General features: G+C 34.2%; 1 protein-coding gene across 1 annotated transcript in view; it reads right to left on the bottom strand.

Annotated features, from left to right (window-relative positions):
- CCDC178 (coiled-coil domain containing 178) overlaps positions 1-21,243 on the bottom strand; it is a 361,283-nt gene that overhangs the window by 289,537 nt on the left and 50,503 nt on the right. The window contains exons 7-9 of the mRNA XM_046671168.1: positions 18,693-18,913; positions 11,682-11,824; positions 5,040-5,193 (exon numbers count right to left, since the gene is read on the bottom strand). Coding sequence (XP_046527124.1) covers positions 5,040-5,193; positions 11,682-11,824; positions 18,693-18,913 — 518 coding nt within the window. The remainder of the gene's footprint in view (positions 1-5,039; positions 5,194-11,681; positions 11,825-18,692; positions 18,914-21,243) is intronic.

The raw sequence follows: 21,243 nt of genomic DNA, 5'->3' as shown, positions 1-21,243 counted from the left end.
CCCACTATCAGAGGAAATGTTCTTCCCAAATAAAATATTTATGCAAATTACCCATACAGTAGGACACAAATTAAGCCTTAGCAAATTTTAAATAATATCCACCATATAGACTACCTTTATGAACAAATAAGAATTATATTAAAAATCAAGTTTTAAGAAATAACTTTAAAATTCAGTGGAGATATAAGGGTTAATTTGTCCAAGACTGACCACAACTCTTTTCCAGAGAGGATTGCGTTCTACAAAGTTCCAAGGATATTGGTTAAGTTCTAATTTAGAAAAACTACTCAAATAGATGGAAAGATAGATCATGTTTACATTTAGGGATCCCTATCATCTCATTTCTTCATCATATAATCCATAAATGAATGTGATTCCCATCAAAATTCCAATAAAATTTCTGAAGAAAATGAACAAGATAATGCTGAATATGGAAGGGGAAAGGTCAAGAATAGCCTAAAACTTAGGGCCGGCCTGTGGCCGAATGGTTAAGTTCATGCATTCCACTTTGGCGGCCCAGGGTTTTGCCAGTTCAGATCCTGAGAGCAGACATAGCACCGCTCATTAAGCCATGCTGAGGTGGCACCCCACATGCCACAATTAGAAGGACCCACAGCTAAAAGTATACAACTATGTACCGGAGGGCTTTGGGGAGAAAAAGGAAAAATAAAAATCTTAAAAAAAAAAAAAAGAATAGCCTAAAATTCATAAGGAAATATAAGACTGGGGGATTCACCATAATAGATAATCAAAACTCAATAGTATAGGAATTTAGTAATGTAGACATGAAGTATCAAGGTAAAGATGATTAAGTAAACAAACAAATTAAAAAGAAAACAGAAAAAGAGATCCACACAAATATGGAAGCCTCATAAGTGAGAGAGATGGCACTGAATATTAATATATAAAAAGATACAATAAATTATATTGTAAAAATTTACTTTCTACATGAGAAAAGAATGAATTGGAAGCTCACTTCACACTATGCCCGTATATGAATTTCCTGTTGATTATGCTTCACATCTGGCAAGTGAAACAGGCTTTCCTAAAATTCTAGAGAGAGTTTATTACTTCCAAACTTGTAACTAAAAGATAAAATGAGAAAAAAACCTCCATTTCAAATATTTTCAACATAGTTTTATCTGAAAGCACTGTGTAAATATGAAAAGCAAAGTTTCAAAGTATTTAGAATAAGGTATCAAAGAATGATTTTTTGACTTTGAGGTAAAAATATTTCTTAAGGTCAGAAAAGCACAAAGGGAAATATTTATAACTTTTACTACATTAAAACTGAAGTTTCTCTTCTTCAGAAGTTACTTTACAGAAATAAGAGAAGATTGGGTAAAAAGATTTTTAACATACATAATTTTAAAATATTTGATATCCATGATATACAAAAAATTATTACAAATCAATAAAAAATAATCACTCATCATATAGGGGAAAAATAATGAGCAGAATTTTCACGGAAAAGAAAATAGAAATGATTTCCCAAAAGCCATTAAAATATGCTAAGTTTTACTAATAATTATGGATTAATTAAAAACATAATGAGATATAATTAAAGAACCTTATAAAAGAAAGTGGCCAAAAAAGGGGCACGTGTAGTTTTCAGTCTAGGAACGCAAACTGATACAGAAATATATATATTATTGCCTTTTCTATACTATTGTTTCTTTTCACCATTTTATTATTTCCTTTTGCTATGTAGTAAATGAGATGTGGCAGAAGAGGAAGGCAAGAAAGATGAGTCATAAAGGAAATTCAGAGAGGACTCAACCCAGCATTCCTAGTTTAATGATGAAGGGAACCACCAGCCCGGGAATGCAGGCAGCCTCCAAAAAGTGAGAACAATCCTAGGCTGACAGCCACCAAAGAAACAAGGACCTCAGTTCTAAAACCCAGGAACTAAATCTTGCCAAAACTGAATAAGCTTGAAATCAGATTCATGCCGGAGTCTGCAGAAAGAAATGTGGGGTTGCTGATACCTTGATTTCAGTCTTGGAAGTACCTGGAGCACAGAACAAGCTAAGCCATGACCCAGAGAAACTCTGAGATAATAAATGTGTGCTGTTGGAAATACAATGGATTATAAGAGATTACTATGAAAAACTATATGACAACAAAATGGATAACCTAGAAGAAATGGATAAATTCTCAGACTCTTACAACCTCCCAAAGCTAAGGCAAGAAGAAGCAGACAATCTGAACAGACCAATCACAAGGAAAGAGATTGAAACAGCAATCAAAACATCCCAAAGACTATAACCCCAGGACCAGACAGCTTTCCTGGGGAATTCCACCAAACTTTCCGAGAAGATTTAATACCTATACTTTTCAAGCTATTCCAAAACATGAGGGAGGGTGGATACTTCCTAACACATTCTACGAGGCCAACATCACGCTGACACCAAAGCCTGACAAGGACAGCACGAAAAAGGAGAACTACAGGCCAATATCGCTGACGAAGATAGATGCAAAAATTCTCAACAAAATTTTGGCAAGCCAAATTCAGTAATTCATCAAAAGGATCATACATCATGATCAAGTGGGATTCACACCAGAACACAGGATGGTTCAACATCCACAAATCAATCAAAGTGATACACCACATCAACAAACTGAGGAATAAAAACCGCATGATCGTCTCAATAGATGCAGACAAAGCATCTGACAAGACCCAACAGCCATTTATGATAAAAACTCTGAACAAAATGGGGATAGAAGGAAACTACCTCAACATAATAAAGGCCATATATGACAAACTCACAGCCAACATCATTCTCAGTGGGCAAACCTAAGCACCACCCCCTGAAAACAGGAATGAGACAAGGATGCCCTCTATCACCACTCTTATTCAACATAGTACTGGAGGTTTTGGCCAGAGCAATTAGGCAAGAGAAAGGAATAAAAGGAATCCAAATAGGGAGAGAAGAAGTGAAACTCTCACTGTTTGCAGACTACATGATCTTATATACAGAAAACCCCAAAAAATCCATTGGAAAACTTTTAGAAATAATCAACAAGTACAGCAAAGTTTCAGGGTATAAAATCAACTTACATAAATCAGTAGCATTTCTATACTCTAATAATGAACTAACAGAAAAAGAACTCAAGAAGACAATCGAATTCACAATCGCAACAAAAAGAATAAAATACCTCGGGGTGAATTTAACTAAGGAAGTGAAAGACCCATACAACAAAAACTACAAGGCTTTCCTGAAAGAAATGGATGACGACATAAAGAGACGGAAAGACATTCCATGTACGTGGATTGGAAGAATAAACATAGTTAAAATGTCCATACTACCTAAAGCAATCTACAGATTCAACGCAATCCCAATCAGAATCCCAATGACATTCTTTACAGAAATAGAACAAAGAATCCTAAAATTCATATGGGCCAACAAAAGACCCTGTATTGCTAAAGCAATCCTGAGAAAAAAGAACAAAACTGGAGGCATCACAATCCCTGACTTCAAAACATACTACTAAGCTACAGTAATCAAAACAGCTTGGTACTGGTACAAAAACAGGTGCACAGATCAATGGAACAGAATTGAAAGCCCAGAAATAAAACCACACATCTATGGACAGCTTATCTTCAACAAAGGAGCTGAGGGCCTACAATGGAGAAAAGAGAGTCTTTTCAACAAATGGTGCTGGGAAAACTGGAAAGCCACATGTAAAAGAATGAAAATTGACCATTCTTTATCACGACTAACAAAAATAAACTCAAAATGGATCAAAGACCTAAAGGTAAGACCTGAAACCATAAGGCTTCCAGAAGAAAATATAGGCAGTACACTCTGACATCAGTATTAAAAGGATCTTTTCAGACATCATGTCTTCTCAGACAAGGGAAACAATAGAAAGAATAAACAAATAGGACTTCATCAGACTAAAGAGCTTCTTCAAGGCAAGGGAAAACAGGATTGAAACAAAAAAACAACCCAATAATTGGGAAAAAGTATTTGCAAGTCATATATCTGACAAAGGGTTAATCTCCATAATATATAAAGAACTCACACAACTCAACAACAAAAAACCAAACAACCCGATCAAAAAATGGGCAGGAGACATGAACAGACATTTCTCCAAAGAAGATATATGTATGGTCAACAGGCACATGAAAAGATGTTCATCATCACTGATCATCAGGGAAATGCAAATCAAAACTACACTAAGATATCACCTTATATCCATTAGAATGGCAAAAATAACCAAAACAAAAAGTAACAAATGTTGGAGAGGTTGTGGAGAAAAAGAAACCCTCATACATTTCTGGTGGGAATGCAAACTGGTGCAGCCACTATGGAAAACAGTACGGAGATTTCTGAAAAAATTAAAAATAGAAATACCATATGACCCAGGCATCCCACTACTGGGTATCTATCCAAAGAGCTTGAAGTCAGCAATTCCAAAAGTCTCACACACCCGTATGTTCATTGCAGCATTATTTACAATATCCAAGATGTGGAAGCAACGTAAGTGCCCATCAACTGATGATTGGATAAAGAAGATATGGTGTATATATATATATATATATAGTGGAATACTACTCAGCCATAAAAAATAATAAAATCATCCCATTCACAACAACATGGATGGACCTTGAGGGAATTATGTTAAGTGAAATAAGCCAGATAGAGAAGGACAATCTCTGTATGACTCCACTCACATGAGGAAGTTAAACCTGTAGACAAAGAGAACAGATTAGTGGCTACCAGGGGAAAGGGGGGTGGGGGCTGGGCACAAAGGGTGAAGGGGTGCACCTACAACATGACTGAGAAACAATAATGTACAACTGAAATTTCACCAGGTTGTCAACTATCATAAACTCAATAAAAATTAACTTAAAAAAATGTGTGCTGTTGTAAGCTGCTAAAATTCTGGTAATTTGTTACGCAGCAATAGAAAACCAACATAGACATAGAACTGGATAACTGCTATTTAAATATTTTCAGAGAGTAAATTTTAATCACTGTGGCTTGAAACGAAAATCAATATTTTTTAAATTTTTAAATATGAAAACTCACCTTTTTTGATAAAGAAGATAATTCATTTGTTGATATCTTTGTTTCCTTCAATACTTCAGTCACTGCTTCTTCATTCTCCTCAATATTAGACCAAATCTCGTGTATTGATGTAGAGTAGTGAACACCTAGATGGCTAAGTTTATTTATCTCTTTCCTAAGGAACAAAACACAGTTGATTTTATCCGTATTGAAAGGAAAATTATATTTAAAATTATATTTAAATTAGCATCTGACTTATCAATGTAAATCAATGGAATTTGTCTACTCCTAAAATTTCTCTCGTCCCACAGCAACTCCTGAAAAGTACCACTTAGATATCAAGAAGCAAATAGTGAGAAAAAAACTCATCAGTAGTATTTATAGTTTCAATGGAAAGGAATTGAGAGAAAAGTGCTTTGCAAATTATTTAAAATAAATCACTTTTTGATTGGATTTCAGGTGAGAGACCTAAGCATCTTTGATTCACAGGTTGGATAGTAAAGGGATGGAAAGGCAAGCAAAAAAGAAAAGAAGATATAGAAGTAAAATGACCACACGTTATTAAAGGCCTCATCTACTGTTTGTCTCCCTCAGTCTTAGAGGTAAAATGAGGGAAAATGCAGCTTAGGAAAACACGGGGCTTATTTAAAGAGAAGTCATTGCCAATGAGTTCTTTGTTCCTATGTGACTTTACACAAGGAAGACCAGTGCCAATCTGTGAACCACATAATCTTTTATCTTATCTGGTAGGTAGAAAACAAACTCCAAACAAAAGTCTCTTTAGACAATGGTATTATAGTTTATGAAAAAAGTACAACGAGAAAGTGACAAAATTATCATTTTCATGAAATATCAGCAAATAGTACAGATAACTCCAACTTTTTTGCAGACACCATAAACAAAACAATAGACTGAGAGATTATTTGAAACCCATATATGAGATCAAAAAGTAATAAAATCCTACAAATCAATATAGAATAGAAAAATTATCCAAGACACAAATGAGCAGAGAAGATAGATAAGAACTCACAAGAAAATAAATGTCAACGGTCAGTAAATATATGGCGTGCTTATTGATTTGGCCCAGGTTCTCATGCACTAAACCTGATTTTAGGAGTAGAGTCAAATGAAACTGAAAGATACAACCTTACTACAGAAACAAAAGTTAAAACAACAAACAAATAGGCAAGAAAAAGATTCTTCTTTGTGCTTCCATGTCTGAAGAGTATAAGCCTCCCTACGAGAATTCTGGAAGCCAGGGAGATTGGGAGCCTCAGCATTCAAAATGTATGTTTGGTTAAATTTCCTTCTTTTGAAATTAATTTTTCTTCTCTCAATCGTATCTATTTGCCCCAGTCCAGAAAATAAACTATAACCTTTCACTATGAAGTGGACAATTGCCCAGTGTCATGGAAGGCAGAAGCTAAGTATTACTTTACTTGTCTCCTTATCGCTATTTCCTGAAGAAGTTGATGCCCCCAATTCCTCAGCTCTTTAAGAATTTTTGAATGTAAAAATTTGCTACTGGGTTTGCCCCCACTGTTAGTTTAGATATCATCATTCTTATAGTTGCTAAATCAGAATAAATTTAGAAGAATAAAATGGGAAGAATCACTCTATGTTTGTTAATAATTACTATAAAGTAGAGTCAAGACACCAAAGAATATATGCTGTGTGTTTCCATTCATCTGGAATGCAAGAACAGACAAAACTAACTATAGTCATAGACGTCAGAATGAAGATTATCTCTTTGAGGAGGTGGTATGGACTGGAAAGGAGAACAGGAGAAACATCTGGTACACTGGAAAGTTTCTATATCTTAAACTGGGGCATGGTTACAAGAGCGTATACGTATTTAACAAAGTCATCAGTCTGTACTCTTGTTAGCGCACATAATCATGTTTCCGTATGTGAGTTAATTCTCAACAAATTAAAAAATAGTGAAGGACAATGAAACATATCTTGAAAATTTTATTTAATAAATAATTTATGACTCCTCTAATGCCTATAACTTTTGAAAAATATTCTTGAATGAGAAGAAAATCAATAAAGATGGAAGTTATATGATAAAATGAATAAAAGTGAGTACAGGAATTAATAAAAATGTGTCTTCATGTTTGTTTAAATATTAGTTGTAAAAGCCACCAACTAATTTTTATATTAAAAACTGGGAAGGAAAAATTTTAGAAAATGTTACAAGATGGAGAATGTTGTATTTGCAATTAATAGTAGCTAAGATCTGTTTTATGCCAGATAGAAGAATGAAATGTTGAATATATATGCAAATGTATATATCCAGAGATAGATAAATGATTGAAATAGAAATAGGGATAGAAACACAATCGATGGCTTCAAGGTATGCAAAATCAGAAAAAGAATGGAAAATTGAGGGCATTAAGGTCTCAATTCTTCACCCATTCCTGTATCCACTTCCTTTGCTGTGTAACTTTGTAAGATTCTCTGACTCTGACTTTGAGCATAGCCATTTGATTTGCCACTGTTATTTGGGTTTTAGCAAATGGGATATAAGCAGAGGCTTATGAAGTCCATGTGTGATTGTGCTTGCTTGCTCTCCTCCTCTCCTATTATGAGAACATTTCCAACAGATTGGAGAAACAGAGTGTAGCCAGATCTCCCCAGCCATCTCAGAGAAGGCTTTCCTACAGCAGCAGTGAGCCGGCCAAGCCTCACAATAATAGTAGATAAATAAAAATAAAAGAACACATCTTTTAAGAAAATAATGATCAGTTTTACACAAAAGCACAGAAATCAGTCCTATGCACCCTGGAAGAATCAACCTAAAATAGAACCAAACAAAAAGACTTTAACTAAAGAAATAAAATAAGATCTGCCAATGAAATTCTAATCAGGAGGAATCTTTTGGAATATCAAACAAAAATGTAATTTGAGGAATGAAATGCTAAAGAGATTAAAATAGCATGTGTGTATATACGTGCATATATATAAAAATCCACTATCAAGATAGAAAAATATGAACTCATATGAACTTAATATAGCCTAGAAATATATAAATTGAGCACTGACAGTGTTATAAAAATAAATTGACTAACATAAGATTTTAAAATATTTGTGTCAGAAAATGATAGATCAAGCAGATGAAGGTAAGTAAAACACTCCTGCTATCACATTTCTGGTTGTTACAGGTTGATTCTCAAGAGTTGTTGGACTGAAGCCTGGATTGTTTCCTTGCTATGTGGGCTTCTCCACAGAGCATCTCAAAACACGACAGCTTGATTCATCAGAGCAAATAGGGAAGAGAGCAAGAAAGAGAGTGTTAGCAAGACAGAAGTCACAGTTTTTATAACCTAAACATAAATGTGACATCCCATCACTTTTGCTTTACTCAATTCATTAGCAGCAACTCACTGGGTCCGGCCTGCATGCAAGGGGAATGATTTTACAAGGGAGAGAATATCAGCAGGCAGAGGTCATTGAAAGCTTCTAACAAGAAGCTGCTCATCAGAGCCCTTTGGTCAATTACATTTTTTGTAGTTGGAGGTCTGCGAGGTTCATTCTTATGGCCTTCACACTAGACCCAGAATAAAAGAGAATTATTTAAATGGATAATAAGCCAGAAGAAATTCTTCAGAAAGCTTGAAAATGTAGAAAATAATCAAGGGGCATAGCAAATGCAATGAGAAAAAACAATATATGCCTAATTTGAGTTCTAGAAGAAATAGGAAGAAAATCGAACCGAGGCATTGTTTGAAGAGAATACCCAAGGATAAAGAAAATTCTAGTATGTAGTTTCAATGAGACAAGAAGACTAACAAATCCCCAAAGAATAAATAAAAATTGATCCACACCTAGAGTATCTTAAAAATAAAATTCATAAACTTCCAAAACCAAGAGATGATCTTAAAAACAGCCAAAGGAAGAATATAGCTTAGCTGCATAGCAGTGAGTCAAATGGTCAACAGAATCCTTTTTTTTTTTTTTTTTTTGGTGAGGAAGATTAGCCCTGAGCTAATATCTGTTGCCAATCCTCCTCTTTTTCCTGAGGAATCTTGGCCCTGAGCCAACATCTGTGCCCATCTTCCTCTATTTTATGTGTGATGCCTGCCACAGCATGGCTTGATAAGCCATGCATGGGTTCAAACCAGCGAACCCCAGGCCAACTCCTTGGTCAGTAGTCTGGCAATGTAAGTTTGCATGTGGTGATCAATAGGATTTCCTACTAAAAGAATATGAACAGAATAATAACCACCAAACAAGAGGAAGGAAAAATAAAATGATAACAATAACTAATGTGAAAGAAGACAATAAAATAGAAAAAGAAATAAAACAAATGGGCCAAATAGAAAAAAACAATGGTAGTTTAAATCCAAATATATTAGTGATTTGTGAATGCATTTAATGGTCCACCTTTAAAAATGTTTTCAAACTGATAAAAAAAATATATCTACACGATGGTTATAAAATATATAAAACAGAAGGACTCAAAAATATTGAAATTTAAAGAATTGAAAATATTTCCCAAATATCAAAAGAAAGCTAAGGCAAAAAGTACTGAAGAGTCAAAGAAGGTCATTTCATGATGATGAAAGAAGTTAATCATCTCCCAGGAAGATGTAACCGCTTTAAGCTTGTATGAACCTGATCAGGAGAGCCTCAAAATATGGGAAGCGAAAAGTGACAGAAGCTAAAAAATAAAAAGATGTAGATAGATACACCATCAAAGTGGGTGATTTTATCACACTTTTCTCAATATTTAACAGAAAAAGCCAGTAAAAATAAGTAATGTTATGAAACAGTGCTTCTCAAACATCACCTTATCATTTAAAAGTGTAGATTCTCATTCAATAGGTCTGAATTGAAACTGAGATTCTGCATTTTGAACAAGTAGCCAGGTAAAGCTGACGTTGTTGGTCCACAGACCACACTTGAAATAGCAAGGATATACAAAGATTAACCTCCATGATTAGTAAACTTGACCTAATAAAACACTAAAGAACAATACATTCAATAAGTAAAGTACACCAGGAATATTTTCAAGTACACAATGAAAATTTAAATAAAAACCCATGTCACTTAGCCAAAAATTAAGACTCAACCATTTCCAATGGGTTGAAATTATACAATGTTCTCTCACCAAAATACAATTCAGCTGGAAAGCAATAATAAAAAGATAATTAGAAAATTAGAAATTCATCATGGAAATAAAAAACTAGAAATTCATAATGGAAATTTAAAAACTATATTTCTTAATAACCCATGGGTCAAAGAAGAAATCATAATGAAAATTAGAAAATATACATAACTGAATGACAATGAATATATAAAAAATCAGGTGAGTTATAAAAGTGATCTATTTATTAAATAATAGATAATGTTTAAGCACACATTGAAACAGACATTGGACATAAGGAAATATAAACATCTTAATAAATGGATATTTTTTAGATCATAGGATTATGTATAAATTTTGTGTTCTTAATTGTACTTATATTTACTTGATTCTAGCTCCATAGTGAATATGAGTTTTTCTATACTAAATCACTGATCAATTTGAATAAATAAAAATGTTATTAGGTCACACAGAACCATAAAGAATATAAAGCCAACAAGAGGAATAAGAAGAATACAGCAGTTCCCTCTTATCTTCTGAGGATATACATTCCAAAAGCCCCAGGGGCTGCCTGAAGCCACGGATAGTACTGAACCCTATATGTACGATGTTTTTTCCTATACATACATACCTATGATAAAGTTTAATTTATAAATTCGGCACAGTAAAATATTAACAACAATAACTTCTCTTTGGCATATCCAAACTACCAGCAGCACTAATCTTGCACTTTGGGCCATTATTAAGTAAAGCAAGGGGTACTTGAACACAAGCACTGTGATGCTGCCACAGTCGATCTGATAACTGAGATGGCTACTAAGTGACTAACAGGCGAGCAGTGCATACAGCCTGGATATGCTGGACAAAGGGATGATTCACCTCCAGGGCAGAGCAGAGCAGGATGGTTTGAGATTTCATTATGTTACTCAGAACGGCATGCAATTTAAAACTTATGAACTGTTTATTTCTGGAATTTTCCATTTAATATTTTTGGACTGCAACTGACTGTGGGTAACTAAAACTGTGAAAAAGGAAATCATGGATAAGCGGGGACTACTGTATCATAAAACACAAATACATCAGAAATGTAATGAAAACCACTTCAATTACTAATATGCAAAATACAATGTCTATATATATATTTTAAAATATTCCATTTTATTAGAAATCAAGTAAATGAAGTCAATCAGACGCTATGTTTATAATTAATGCAAGGTTATATAATTTGTTTCTAATAATATCCCATGCTGGAAATATTTTTTTAAAAAAGTCACTTTTGCACATAGATAGCAGGGATGTATATTGTTATGCCATATCCATAAGCAATTTGGCATTTTGTACGAAGAGCTTTAAAGGACACAGAAAAATAGTGCTTTAGGAATTTATACACAGGTAATTTACATATGTAAAAGATAGGTACTTTAATTTATATATAAACTTGATGATAAGATAAATATGGGTAACTCAGATTCTTTTCTTTCTCTTTATCTGAATTTTTTATACAAGAATATAAATTACACTTTTAACTAATATTTTACTTCTACATGCTATAAGTATTTGTGAAAAATTCTTACTTGTAGGCTTCTATGCTTATTTTAGTATTAGCAATATCCTTTTCCATCTCTTCTTTAAGTTGTATAGCATTCAATTTGGCAGTTTTGCGGCTTTCTATAGTTTCTTCAAGTTCTTCATGAACTTGTTTGTATAGTCCCATTACCTAGAAATAAAATATATTTTTGCTAATATAAGCACTTAATGGCTAATTAAAAGAATCAGGCAAGAGAAAGATCAGAGAAGGGGCTTAAACTTAGAGTAGTTTTGATTTAGATAAAAGGTCCTTTACATCGATTTTCTTCCCATATTTACTCTAGTGTTGAGCACAGTAGAGAGATTTGGGTTTCCTTTACCCTGAAAGGCATCAATACTATGTATGCATAGAAGCTACTGAAGACAATAACTTAAATATCCCAGTTAACATTATGAAAATAAAATCACTATCTTTTCACCCACAAAAACTCCTACTTTTTATTGTTTTTATTATTCAACTAATACTTTATTGTGGAAAAATCAGAAAACACAGATGAAAAAATAAAATAAAATCACTTGTAATCCTCTCACTCAGGAATAACCATTATTGTCTTAATGTAAAGGTCCAAAACATTCCATTTTTATTGTGTTTATTAATTATCAAATATCATAAACATTCTTCTTTCTCTTTCCATCTTTCCCTTCTCTGTAAAACTCAGGAGAAGGGTGGTTGTAGAGGTCATGGTTGGAACTACAGGTCTGGATGGGCTGTGGAAAGTTGGATGGAGAGCAGTAGGAGGAGGCGCTAGGGAGTGAGCAGTCCTTTCCCCAGAGGGTCAAGTGGTCAATTGATATGAGGCAGTTGCCTCCTAGAAAAAAGTAATAATTTTCATTAATTCTTAGAATACCACAGATAGTAGTAACCTCTACAAGATTTTCCTTTAGGCACAGAATAATAGGGGTATACACTTTGGCAGAGAACAAGGAGTACACCAGGATAACAGGGTAAGCAAACAAAAACCTCAGGAAATATAACAGAATTCCTAATACCAAAAGAAGAAAAGCAATAAATAATATGTTGTGTCCAATTTGTCAGCACCTTTCGAAGAGGCAGCTTTTAGGCATCGCTGGAGTGGTGGTCTCACGGTCAAGGACCAGTGTGACATCATATGAGCCAAATTCATCTATCTCCAAGGCAAGATCTTGGACTGGTTCAGGGTGGGACAGGTACAGGCATACCTCAGAGATATTGCAGGTTTGGTTTCAGACCACTACAATAAATTGAGTATCACAATAAAGTGAGTCACAGGAATTTTTTAGTTTCCCAGTGCACATAAAAGTTATGTTTACACTATACTGTAGTCTATTAAGTGTTTAAAAGCATTATGTCTAAAAAGGAAATCTTCACACCTTAATTTAAAAATACTTTATTGCAAAAAAAAGTAACCATCAATTGAACCTTCAGCAAATTGTAGTCTTTTTGCTGGTGGAGGGTTTTGCCTCGATACTGATGGCTGCTGATTGATCAGAGTGGTGGTTACTGAAGCCTGGGGTGGCTGTGGCAATTCTTAAAAATAAGACAACAATGAAGTTTGTTGCATTGACTGACTCGTCCTTTCACAAATGCTTTCTCTGTAGCATGCACTGCAGTTTGATAGCATTTTACCCACAGCAGAAGTTCTTTCAAAACTGGAGTAAATCCTGGGGCCGGCCCGGAGGTGCAGCAGTTAAGTTCGCACGTTCCGCTTCTCGGCAGCCCGGGGTTCGCCGGTTCGGATCCCGGGTGCGGACATGACACCGCTTGGCAGCCATGCTGTGGTAGGCGTCCCACGTATAAACTAGAGGAAGATGGGCATGGATGTTAGCTCAGGGCCAGGCTTCCTCAGCAAAAAAAAAGAGGAGGACTGGCAGTAGTTAGCTCAGGGCTAATCTTCCTCAAAAAACAACAACAACAACAACAACAAAAAAACTGGAGTAAATCCTGTCAAACTCTGCCACAGCTTTATCAACTAAGTTTATGTAATATTCTAAATCCTTTGTTGTCATTTCAACAATCTTCACAGCATCTTCACCAGGAGCAGATTCCATCTCAGGAAACCACTTTCTTTGCTCATCCATCAGAAGCAACTTCTCGTCACTAAAGATTTATCATGAGATTGCAGCAATTCACTTACGTCTTCAGGCTTGACTTCTAATTCCAGTTTTCTTGCTATTTCTACCACATCTGCAGTAATTCTTCCACTGAAGTCTTGAGCCCCTCAAAGTCATCACAAGAGATGAAATCAATCTCTTAACGCATTATAATTAAAAATGTCAAGAATTAAAATAAAGATAGATGCCTAAAAGCTGCAAGAGAAAGCAATAAGTTACATACAAAGGAAACTCCATATGGCTATCAGCTGACTCAGCAGAAACTTTACAGACTAGAAGGGAGTGGTATGATATACGTAAAGTGCTAAAAGGAAAAAACCTACAGCCAAGAACACTGAACCCAGCAAAGTTATCATTCAGGATGGAAGGAGAAATAAAGAGTTTTCCAGGGACCTGCCCCATGGCTGACTGGTTAAGTTCACACACTCTGCTTTGGCAGCCCCGAGTTTCACTTGTTTGGATCCTGGGTGTGGGCACGGCACTGCTCATCAAGCCATACTGAGGCAGCATCCCACATAGTACAACTAGAGGCACTCACAACCAGAATATAAAACTATGTACTGGGGGGTCTTGTGGAGAAAAGGAAGAAGAAGAAGAAAAAAGATTGGCAACAGTTGTTGGCTCAGGTGCCAATCTTAAAAAAAAAAAAAAGAGTTTTCCAAATAAGCAAAAACTACAGGATTTCATCACTACTAAACTGGCCTTACAAACAATGTTAAAGGAACTTATGTAAGTGGAAAAGGCAATGCCACAAATAGGAATAATAAAATTATTAAAGAAAAAATATCATTAGTAAAGGCAAATATATAGTAAAGGTAGTGGATTAACCACCTGTAAAGCTAGAATGAAGGCCAAAAGACAGGCATACTAAAATTATCTACATCCATGATAAGAGGTTAAGGGATACACAAAAATAAAAGAGGTAAAATATGATATCCAAAACATAAAACATGGGGGGGGGGGGAAGAAGTGGAGTAAAAGTGTAGGGCTGTTATTAAGAGTTAAAATATAAGAGACCATCAACCTAATATATGCCATTTACATAGGTTACTATATATGAACCCCATCTATATTCCTCAAAACAAAAACCTGTAACAAATATACAAAAAATAAAGAGAGAGGAACTCAAACATAACGTTAAAGGAAATCCTCAAATCACCACAGATGAGAACAAGAGAGGAAGAACAGGGAAGAGCTACAAAAACATCCAGAAAAAAAGTAACAAAATGGCAATAAGTACAAACTGATCAGTAGTTACTTTAAGCGTAAATGGACTAAAAGCTCCAATCAAAAGACACAGGTTGGGGGCTGGCCTGGTGGCATAGTGGCTAAGTTCACATACTCTGCTTCACTGGCCCAGGGTTCACCGGTTTGCATCCCAGGCATGGACTTGCATATGGCTCTTCAAGCCATGCTGTGGTGGCACCTCACATACAAAATAGAGGAAGATTGGCACAGATGTTAGCTCAGTGACAATCTTCCTCAAGCAAAAAGAGGAAGATGGGCAACAGATGTTAGCTTAGGGCCAAACTTCCTCACACACACACACACACACACACACAAAGGTATAGGTTGGCAGAATGGGTAAAAAAACAAGACCCATATATGTGCTACATACAAGAGACACACTTCAGACCTAAAGACACTCACAAACTGAAAGTGAAGGGGTAGAAAAAGATATTCTGAAGAGAAATTTGGGGTATCAATACTTATACCAGACAAAAAATAGACTTTAAAACAAAGCCATAACAACAGACAGAAAAGGGCATTACATAATGATAAAGGGAAAAATTCAACACAAGGACATAACACTCATAACTATCTATGTGACCAACATAGGAGCACCTAAATAAATACTGACAGATGTAAAAGAAGAAATTGACAGTAAAATAATAATTGTGGGAGACTTAACACTCCACTAACATCAATGGATAGATCAATGGATAGATACACATTCTTTTCAAATCCACATGCAAAATTCTCCAAGATAGATCACACAGTAGGCCACAAAACAAGTCTCAATAAATTTAAGAAGACTGAAATAATACCAAGCATCTTTTCTAACCACAGCAATATGAAAATAGAAATCAACTACAAGAGGAAAACTGGAAAAGCCACAAATAAGTGGAGATGAAACAAAATGCTGCTGAACAACTACTGGATCAATAAAGAAATCAAAAGAGAAATCAAAGAATCAAAAAATACATGGAGACAAATGAAAATATGCCCAAATTTATGGGATACAGTTAAAGTGGTACTAAGACAATACAGGCCCACCTTAAAAAAACAAGAAAAATTGTAAACAAACTATCTAAAAATACAGCTAAAAAAACTAGAAAAAGAAGAACAAATGAAGCCCCAAATCAATAGAAGGAAGGAAATAATAAAAGTCAGAGTAGAAATAAATGAAACAGAAATTAAAAAGACAACAGAAAAGATCAATGAAACTAAGAGCTGATTCTTTGAAAAGATGAAATTGGCAAACCTGTAGCTAGACTCATCAAGAAGAAAAAGGAGAGTAGTCTCAAATAAATAAAATCAGAAACAAAAGAGGAGAAATTATAATGGACACAACAGAAACACACAGGATTATAAGAGAATACTACAAAAAGCTATATGCCAATGAATTGGATAATCTAGAGGAAATGGATAAATTCTCATAACCATATAACCTTCCAAAACTGAATCAAGAAGAAATAGAGAATCTGAATAGACTGATTACTAGTAAGGAAATCAAAACAGTAATAAAAAACCTCCTAAAAAAAAAAAGTCTTGGACCAGACAGCTTCCCTGGTAAATTCTACCAAACATTCAAAGAAAATTTAATGCCTATCCTTCTCAAATTCTTCCAAAAAATTGAAGAAGAGGGGACAACAACCCAATTAAAAAATGGGCAAAAGATCTGAACAGACATTTTTCCAAAGAAGATATACGGATAATCAACAGGCCCATGAAAAAAAGTTCAACATCACTAATTATTAGGGAAATGCAAATCAAAACTACAATGAGGTATCACCTCATGCCTATCAGAACGGCTATTATTAAAAGGAGAAGAAATAATAAGCGTTGGAGAGGATGTGGAGAAAAGGGAACGCTTATACACTGTTGGTGAGAATGCAAACTGGTGCAGCCACCATGAAAAAAAGGATGAAGATTCCTCAAAAAATTAAGAACGGAACTACCATATAGGCCAGCTATTCCACTTCTGGATGTTATCCAAAGAATATGAAAACACTAATTCAAAAAGGTATTTGCACCCCTATGTTCATTGCAGCATTATTCACAATAGCCAAGACTTGGAAACAACCTAAGTGCCTGTCAAGGGATGAATGGATAAAGAACATGAAGTATATACATACAACGGAATACTACTCAGCCATAAGAAAATATTGCATTTATCTTTTTGTGACAACATGGATGCACCTTGAGGGCCTTATGCTAAGTGAAATAAGTCAGAGGGAAAAAGCCAAATACCATATGATTTCACTCATATGTGGAAGAGAAAAAAACAACAAACAAACACATTGACATAGAGAATAGATTGGTGGTTACCAAGGGGAAGGTGGGAGGGAGGAGGGCAAAAGGATTAAAAGGGCACATCCATACAGTGACAGACAGTAATTAGACTTTGGGTGGTGAACACGATCTAGTCTACACAGAAATCAGAGTATAATGCTGTATACATGAAACTTATATAATGTTATAAACCAATGTTACCTCAATAAAAACAATACATCAACTAAAAAAATGAATCATGATTAACTTAAAACACTTGGTTTATCAGAACACATCACGGTATAAGATTTGAAAAAACAAAAGCCCCATCACAAGTAACACTGAATATCACTAGATCATCCTTTCCTTGCCATGTTATGCAGCACAACTACTGATCAATTAACTATTTATTCAACTATTTATCCATCATTCAAAAACGTTTACCTGACCCTTATTGTGTGCCAAGTAATCTGTTAGTCGTGTTTGAGAATATTTGGCCTTATCATAAAATACTTTTAATATAGATATATAAAGGATACATACACATACTATGTACTCTGTGCCTATGTATGTCACATACTCACAGCGTGCAACTGGAAAGAACAGTTTTATAATCAGAAAACATCCGGTTAAATATATGTCTGTAACAGTTAAAATTTTTGATTTCCAGCAATAGTAATTGCTCCTTGCTAACTCATTCAAAAGGAAATTTATTATGAGAACATCAGTACCAGAGAATCCGTTCTGGAATTTGAAAGGTAAAGACCTGCCTTACTTTCAAAAAATTTTTAAATGCTATGTATTGTGCATAAATACCTATATATGTATAAAAAGAAACAAGTTTTTCATAGAAACAAAATTTCATTATAAGGTTGTCTTTGAAGGGAGGAAAATGGAACTGTTGAGGGGAATACAGGAGACATTTAAAGACAATTTATTTGTTTTAAAATGATCAAAAGTAAACATGTTCCTTTAGTGGCAGGTAGAAATAATTCATTTTTCTATAATATAATCCTACAGTAGGAGAGTCAAATGTTAATGAATCACTAAAAAGACTACACTTTATTTCATCAACAATGAAATTGATTAATATATTCTACTTGCATTCTCCCTGTTTGATTTACAACTTCAAAAGCTAACACATTGTTTTAAATCTCCAAAATGTTATTGGTAGGTTGACTAAATATTATGCATACTCCCAAGTATTAAAGTAAGGGAAGGGGACACAGTTTAAATGAATACCAATCAACTGTGTTGTGTATAGTTTAATAATTCCTTTGGGAAATAAAGAGCAGGCCAATTTTCAAAGACAGTGAAACCTTTAAAGATACGTTAATTCCTTATAGTTGAAACATTTTTGTAAAACTAAGTAACAATCTGTAAAATGCGTATCCATTCGTTTATTCACTTACCTCAATATTTTTTCTTTTATATTCATTCAGAGCTTCAAGTTCCTGGATCCACTTTGAGTCCAGCAGAGGAGCGTGTTCAGTCATGTAGTCTACGTCTGCCTGAAGCTTTGCGTTAGCTTCTTCCCATTTTCCCTTTTGTTCCTCAACTTGTTTGAGCTGTTGAGACTTATCTTCAAGATGCCATCGTAATTCTATAATATCTCTCAAATAGGCCTCATGTTCTAGATGTACAATGGTAAGAACAAAAGAAAATCTGATTTTAAAACAAAAGCTCCGGAAGGAAATCTTTTGATAATAATAGAAAAATAAAAAATATTTGTTTCAAAAGTTATTTTTGTGTGTATCTTCCTAAATTTAAAATAAGCTATTTTAGTATTGCATTATAAAATATATTGATTTCTTCATTCATTATTGAAGGGATTAAAATATATATTTTATAAGTTAATAATTAGTTTTATACAAATCCCATTTATTATAATCAATGTCGATACTGGGTTATATATAACCACTCTTTGTAATTCCAAAGTAAGAAAAATCACAAGAGTAGAGGCCTTCCAAAACCACCTAGAAATAAAATGATGAAATAGGAGTTACAAATATCAGAATGGACAAGGCAAAAGTGATTATTGTTTTCTGATGACATAATAATATAGCAAAACAAATAAAAAATCAACCGAAAATTATTACAATTGATAAGATAGCTCATATAAAATTAATACACAAAACAAATATTAATCTTTATAAATCAATTATGTTGAAAATAGAATAATCTCACAACAGCAAAATTAAAACAAACTAAAATGTATAAATCTAGCAATAACCATTTCCATTATTCTCTTTTTTCATTATTCTCTTTCTAATGAGCCAACATCTAGCTTTGCAAATCTTCTGAATTATAAATTTTTATTATCTTACCATTTTGTTATTGATTTCTCCTTCCTTTCTTTGTGTTTATTTTGCTTTTATTCTTCTAAATTCTAAACTCATATATTTCAATAATTATGAATCTCTCCTTTTTGATGTAACAAAAGCTACTGATTTCCCTTTAAGTAATGATTTAACTTTTTCTCACATATGTGAAGATAATTTTAATAATACTTTTAATGATTCATTCCTAATGTGTTCTGATTTCTTGAATACGTGCAGTGTTTGACACCATCACTTTCTTACTTTATCCTCACCAGTTAGACAGTAGTATTTTTGTTTTAAAAAGTCAGTCATTATTTTACTAAGTATTACTATTATTATCTCCATCATGGTCTTCTATTAGATATTCCTTATTTCTTCTCATTTTATACTCCATGCTTTTAAATATTTTACGTATATTTTCCTTCTATTTGTGTGGCTGTGATGTATTCCATGCAATTTATTCAAATTTTACAGCTAAATATTACTTTTCTCTTTTTATTCTCATAAACCATTTAACCAACCACTGAGTTAATTTTAAGTAATATATTTTTCATTTCCATTTTTGCTTTCTTTTAAAAATAGTCTCTTAGTCCTTGTTCTTATTTTCAAATTTGTCTCTTTTATTCCTTGAAACATATTAAGCACATTTATTTTATAATCTCATGTGTAATCCAATATCCAAAAACTTTTTGTGTAAAAGTCTGCTGTCTGTTTCTACTGATTCCCACTCATTGAATCTGGATCTTTGTGTGTTTTACAATATTCGATATTGAGCTACTCCTTATCTTGGAACTTCATCTGAGATAATTCCCTGGTGCCTACATTGAAGTTTTAGTCTTCCAGAGAAAAATCTCTCTTTGCTCCTGCAGATTCCTGGCTTTACTACCAACCCACGGAACTTTTAAATGACATTCTCCATGTAACCATTTTCAGACAACAGACAGCAGAAATTTCACTCACAAACCTATTTAGGTCAGTACGCTACGAATTCTCAAGGAATATTGTTTGTTTTCCTCCATTGACTAAGTGAAACAAGCAACTTTCTTTGCTGTTGAATCTAAGCAACAGGTTTATTCACAATTCACATTTATGCTACGGATGGGGACCTTTCATGTCATGACTTCTAATTAACTTTGTCATTGGGTGAACCTTAGGCTTTATTTCCAGTCTCCTGTACCAAATAGATATATCAAAATGGGGACTTGAGGATATCAGGATTTCAGGGACTCCTTCAAATCTGAATCTGACATTGATGCCTTTGTTGTTGTTACATGCCATCAAGTCGGCTCTAACTCCTGGCAACCCTATGAATGAGTGGTATCCACAATGTCCTGTCCTCAACAGCCCTACTCAGCTTCTGTAGACTCATGCCAATGGGCTTCCTTTGTGGAATCAATCCATCTCATATTTGGTCTTCCTCTTTTCCTGCTGCCTTCTACCTTTCCCAGCATTATCGTCTTTTCCAAAGAATCCTGCCTTCTCATGATGTGCCCAAAGTAGGACAGCCTCAGTATTATCATTTTTGCCTCCAGCAATAGTTCAGACTTAATTGATGCCTGCTTATTGCCAAAAAACCCCATTCCACACTTAAATGTTAGTCTCAGGGCATTTCTTAATTTATTGAAAGCTTGCCAGGGTATTT

The sequence above is a fragment of the Equus quagga genome, chromosome 9, assembly GCF_021613505.1.
Source record: "Equus quagga isolate Etosha38 chromosome 9, UCLA_HA_Equagga_1.0, whole genome shotgun sequence".
Lineage (NCBI taxonomy): Eukaryota > Metazoa > Chordata > Mammalia > Perissodactyla > Equidae > Equus > Equus quagga.
The sequence above is the reverse complement of the archived record's forward strand: the minus strand, read 5'-3'. Positions and strand labels throughout refer to the sequence as shown.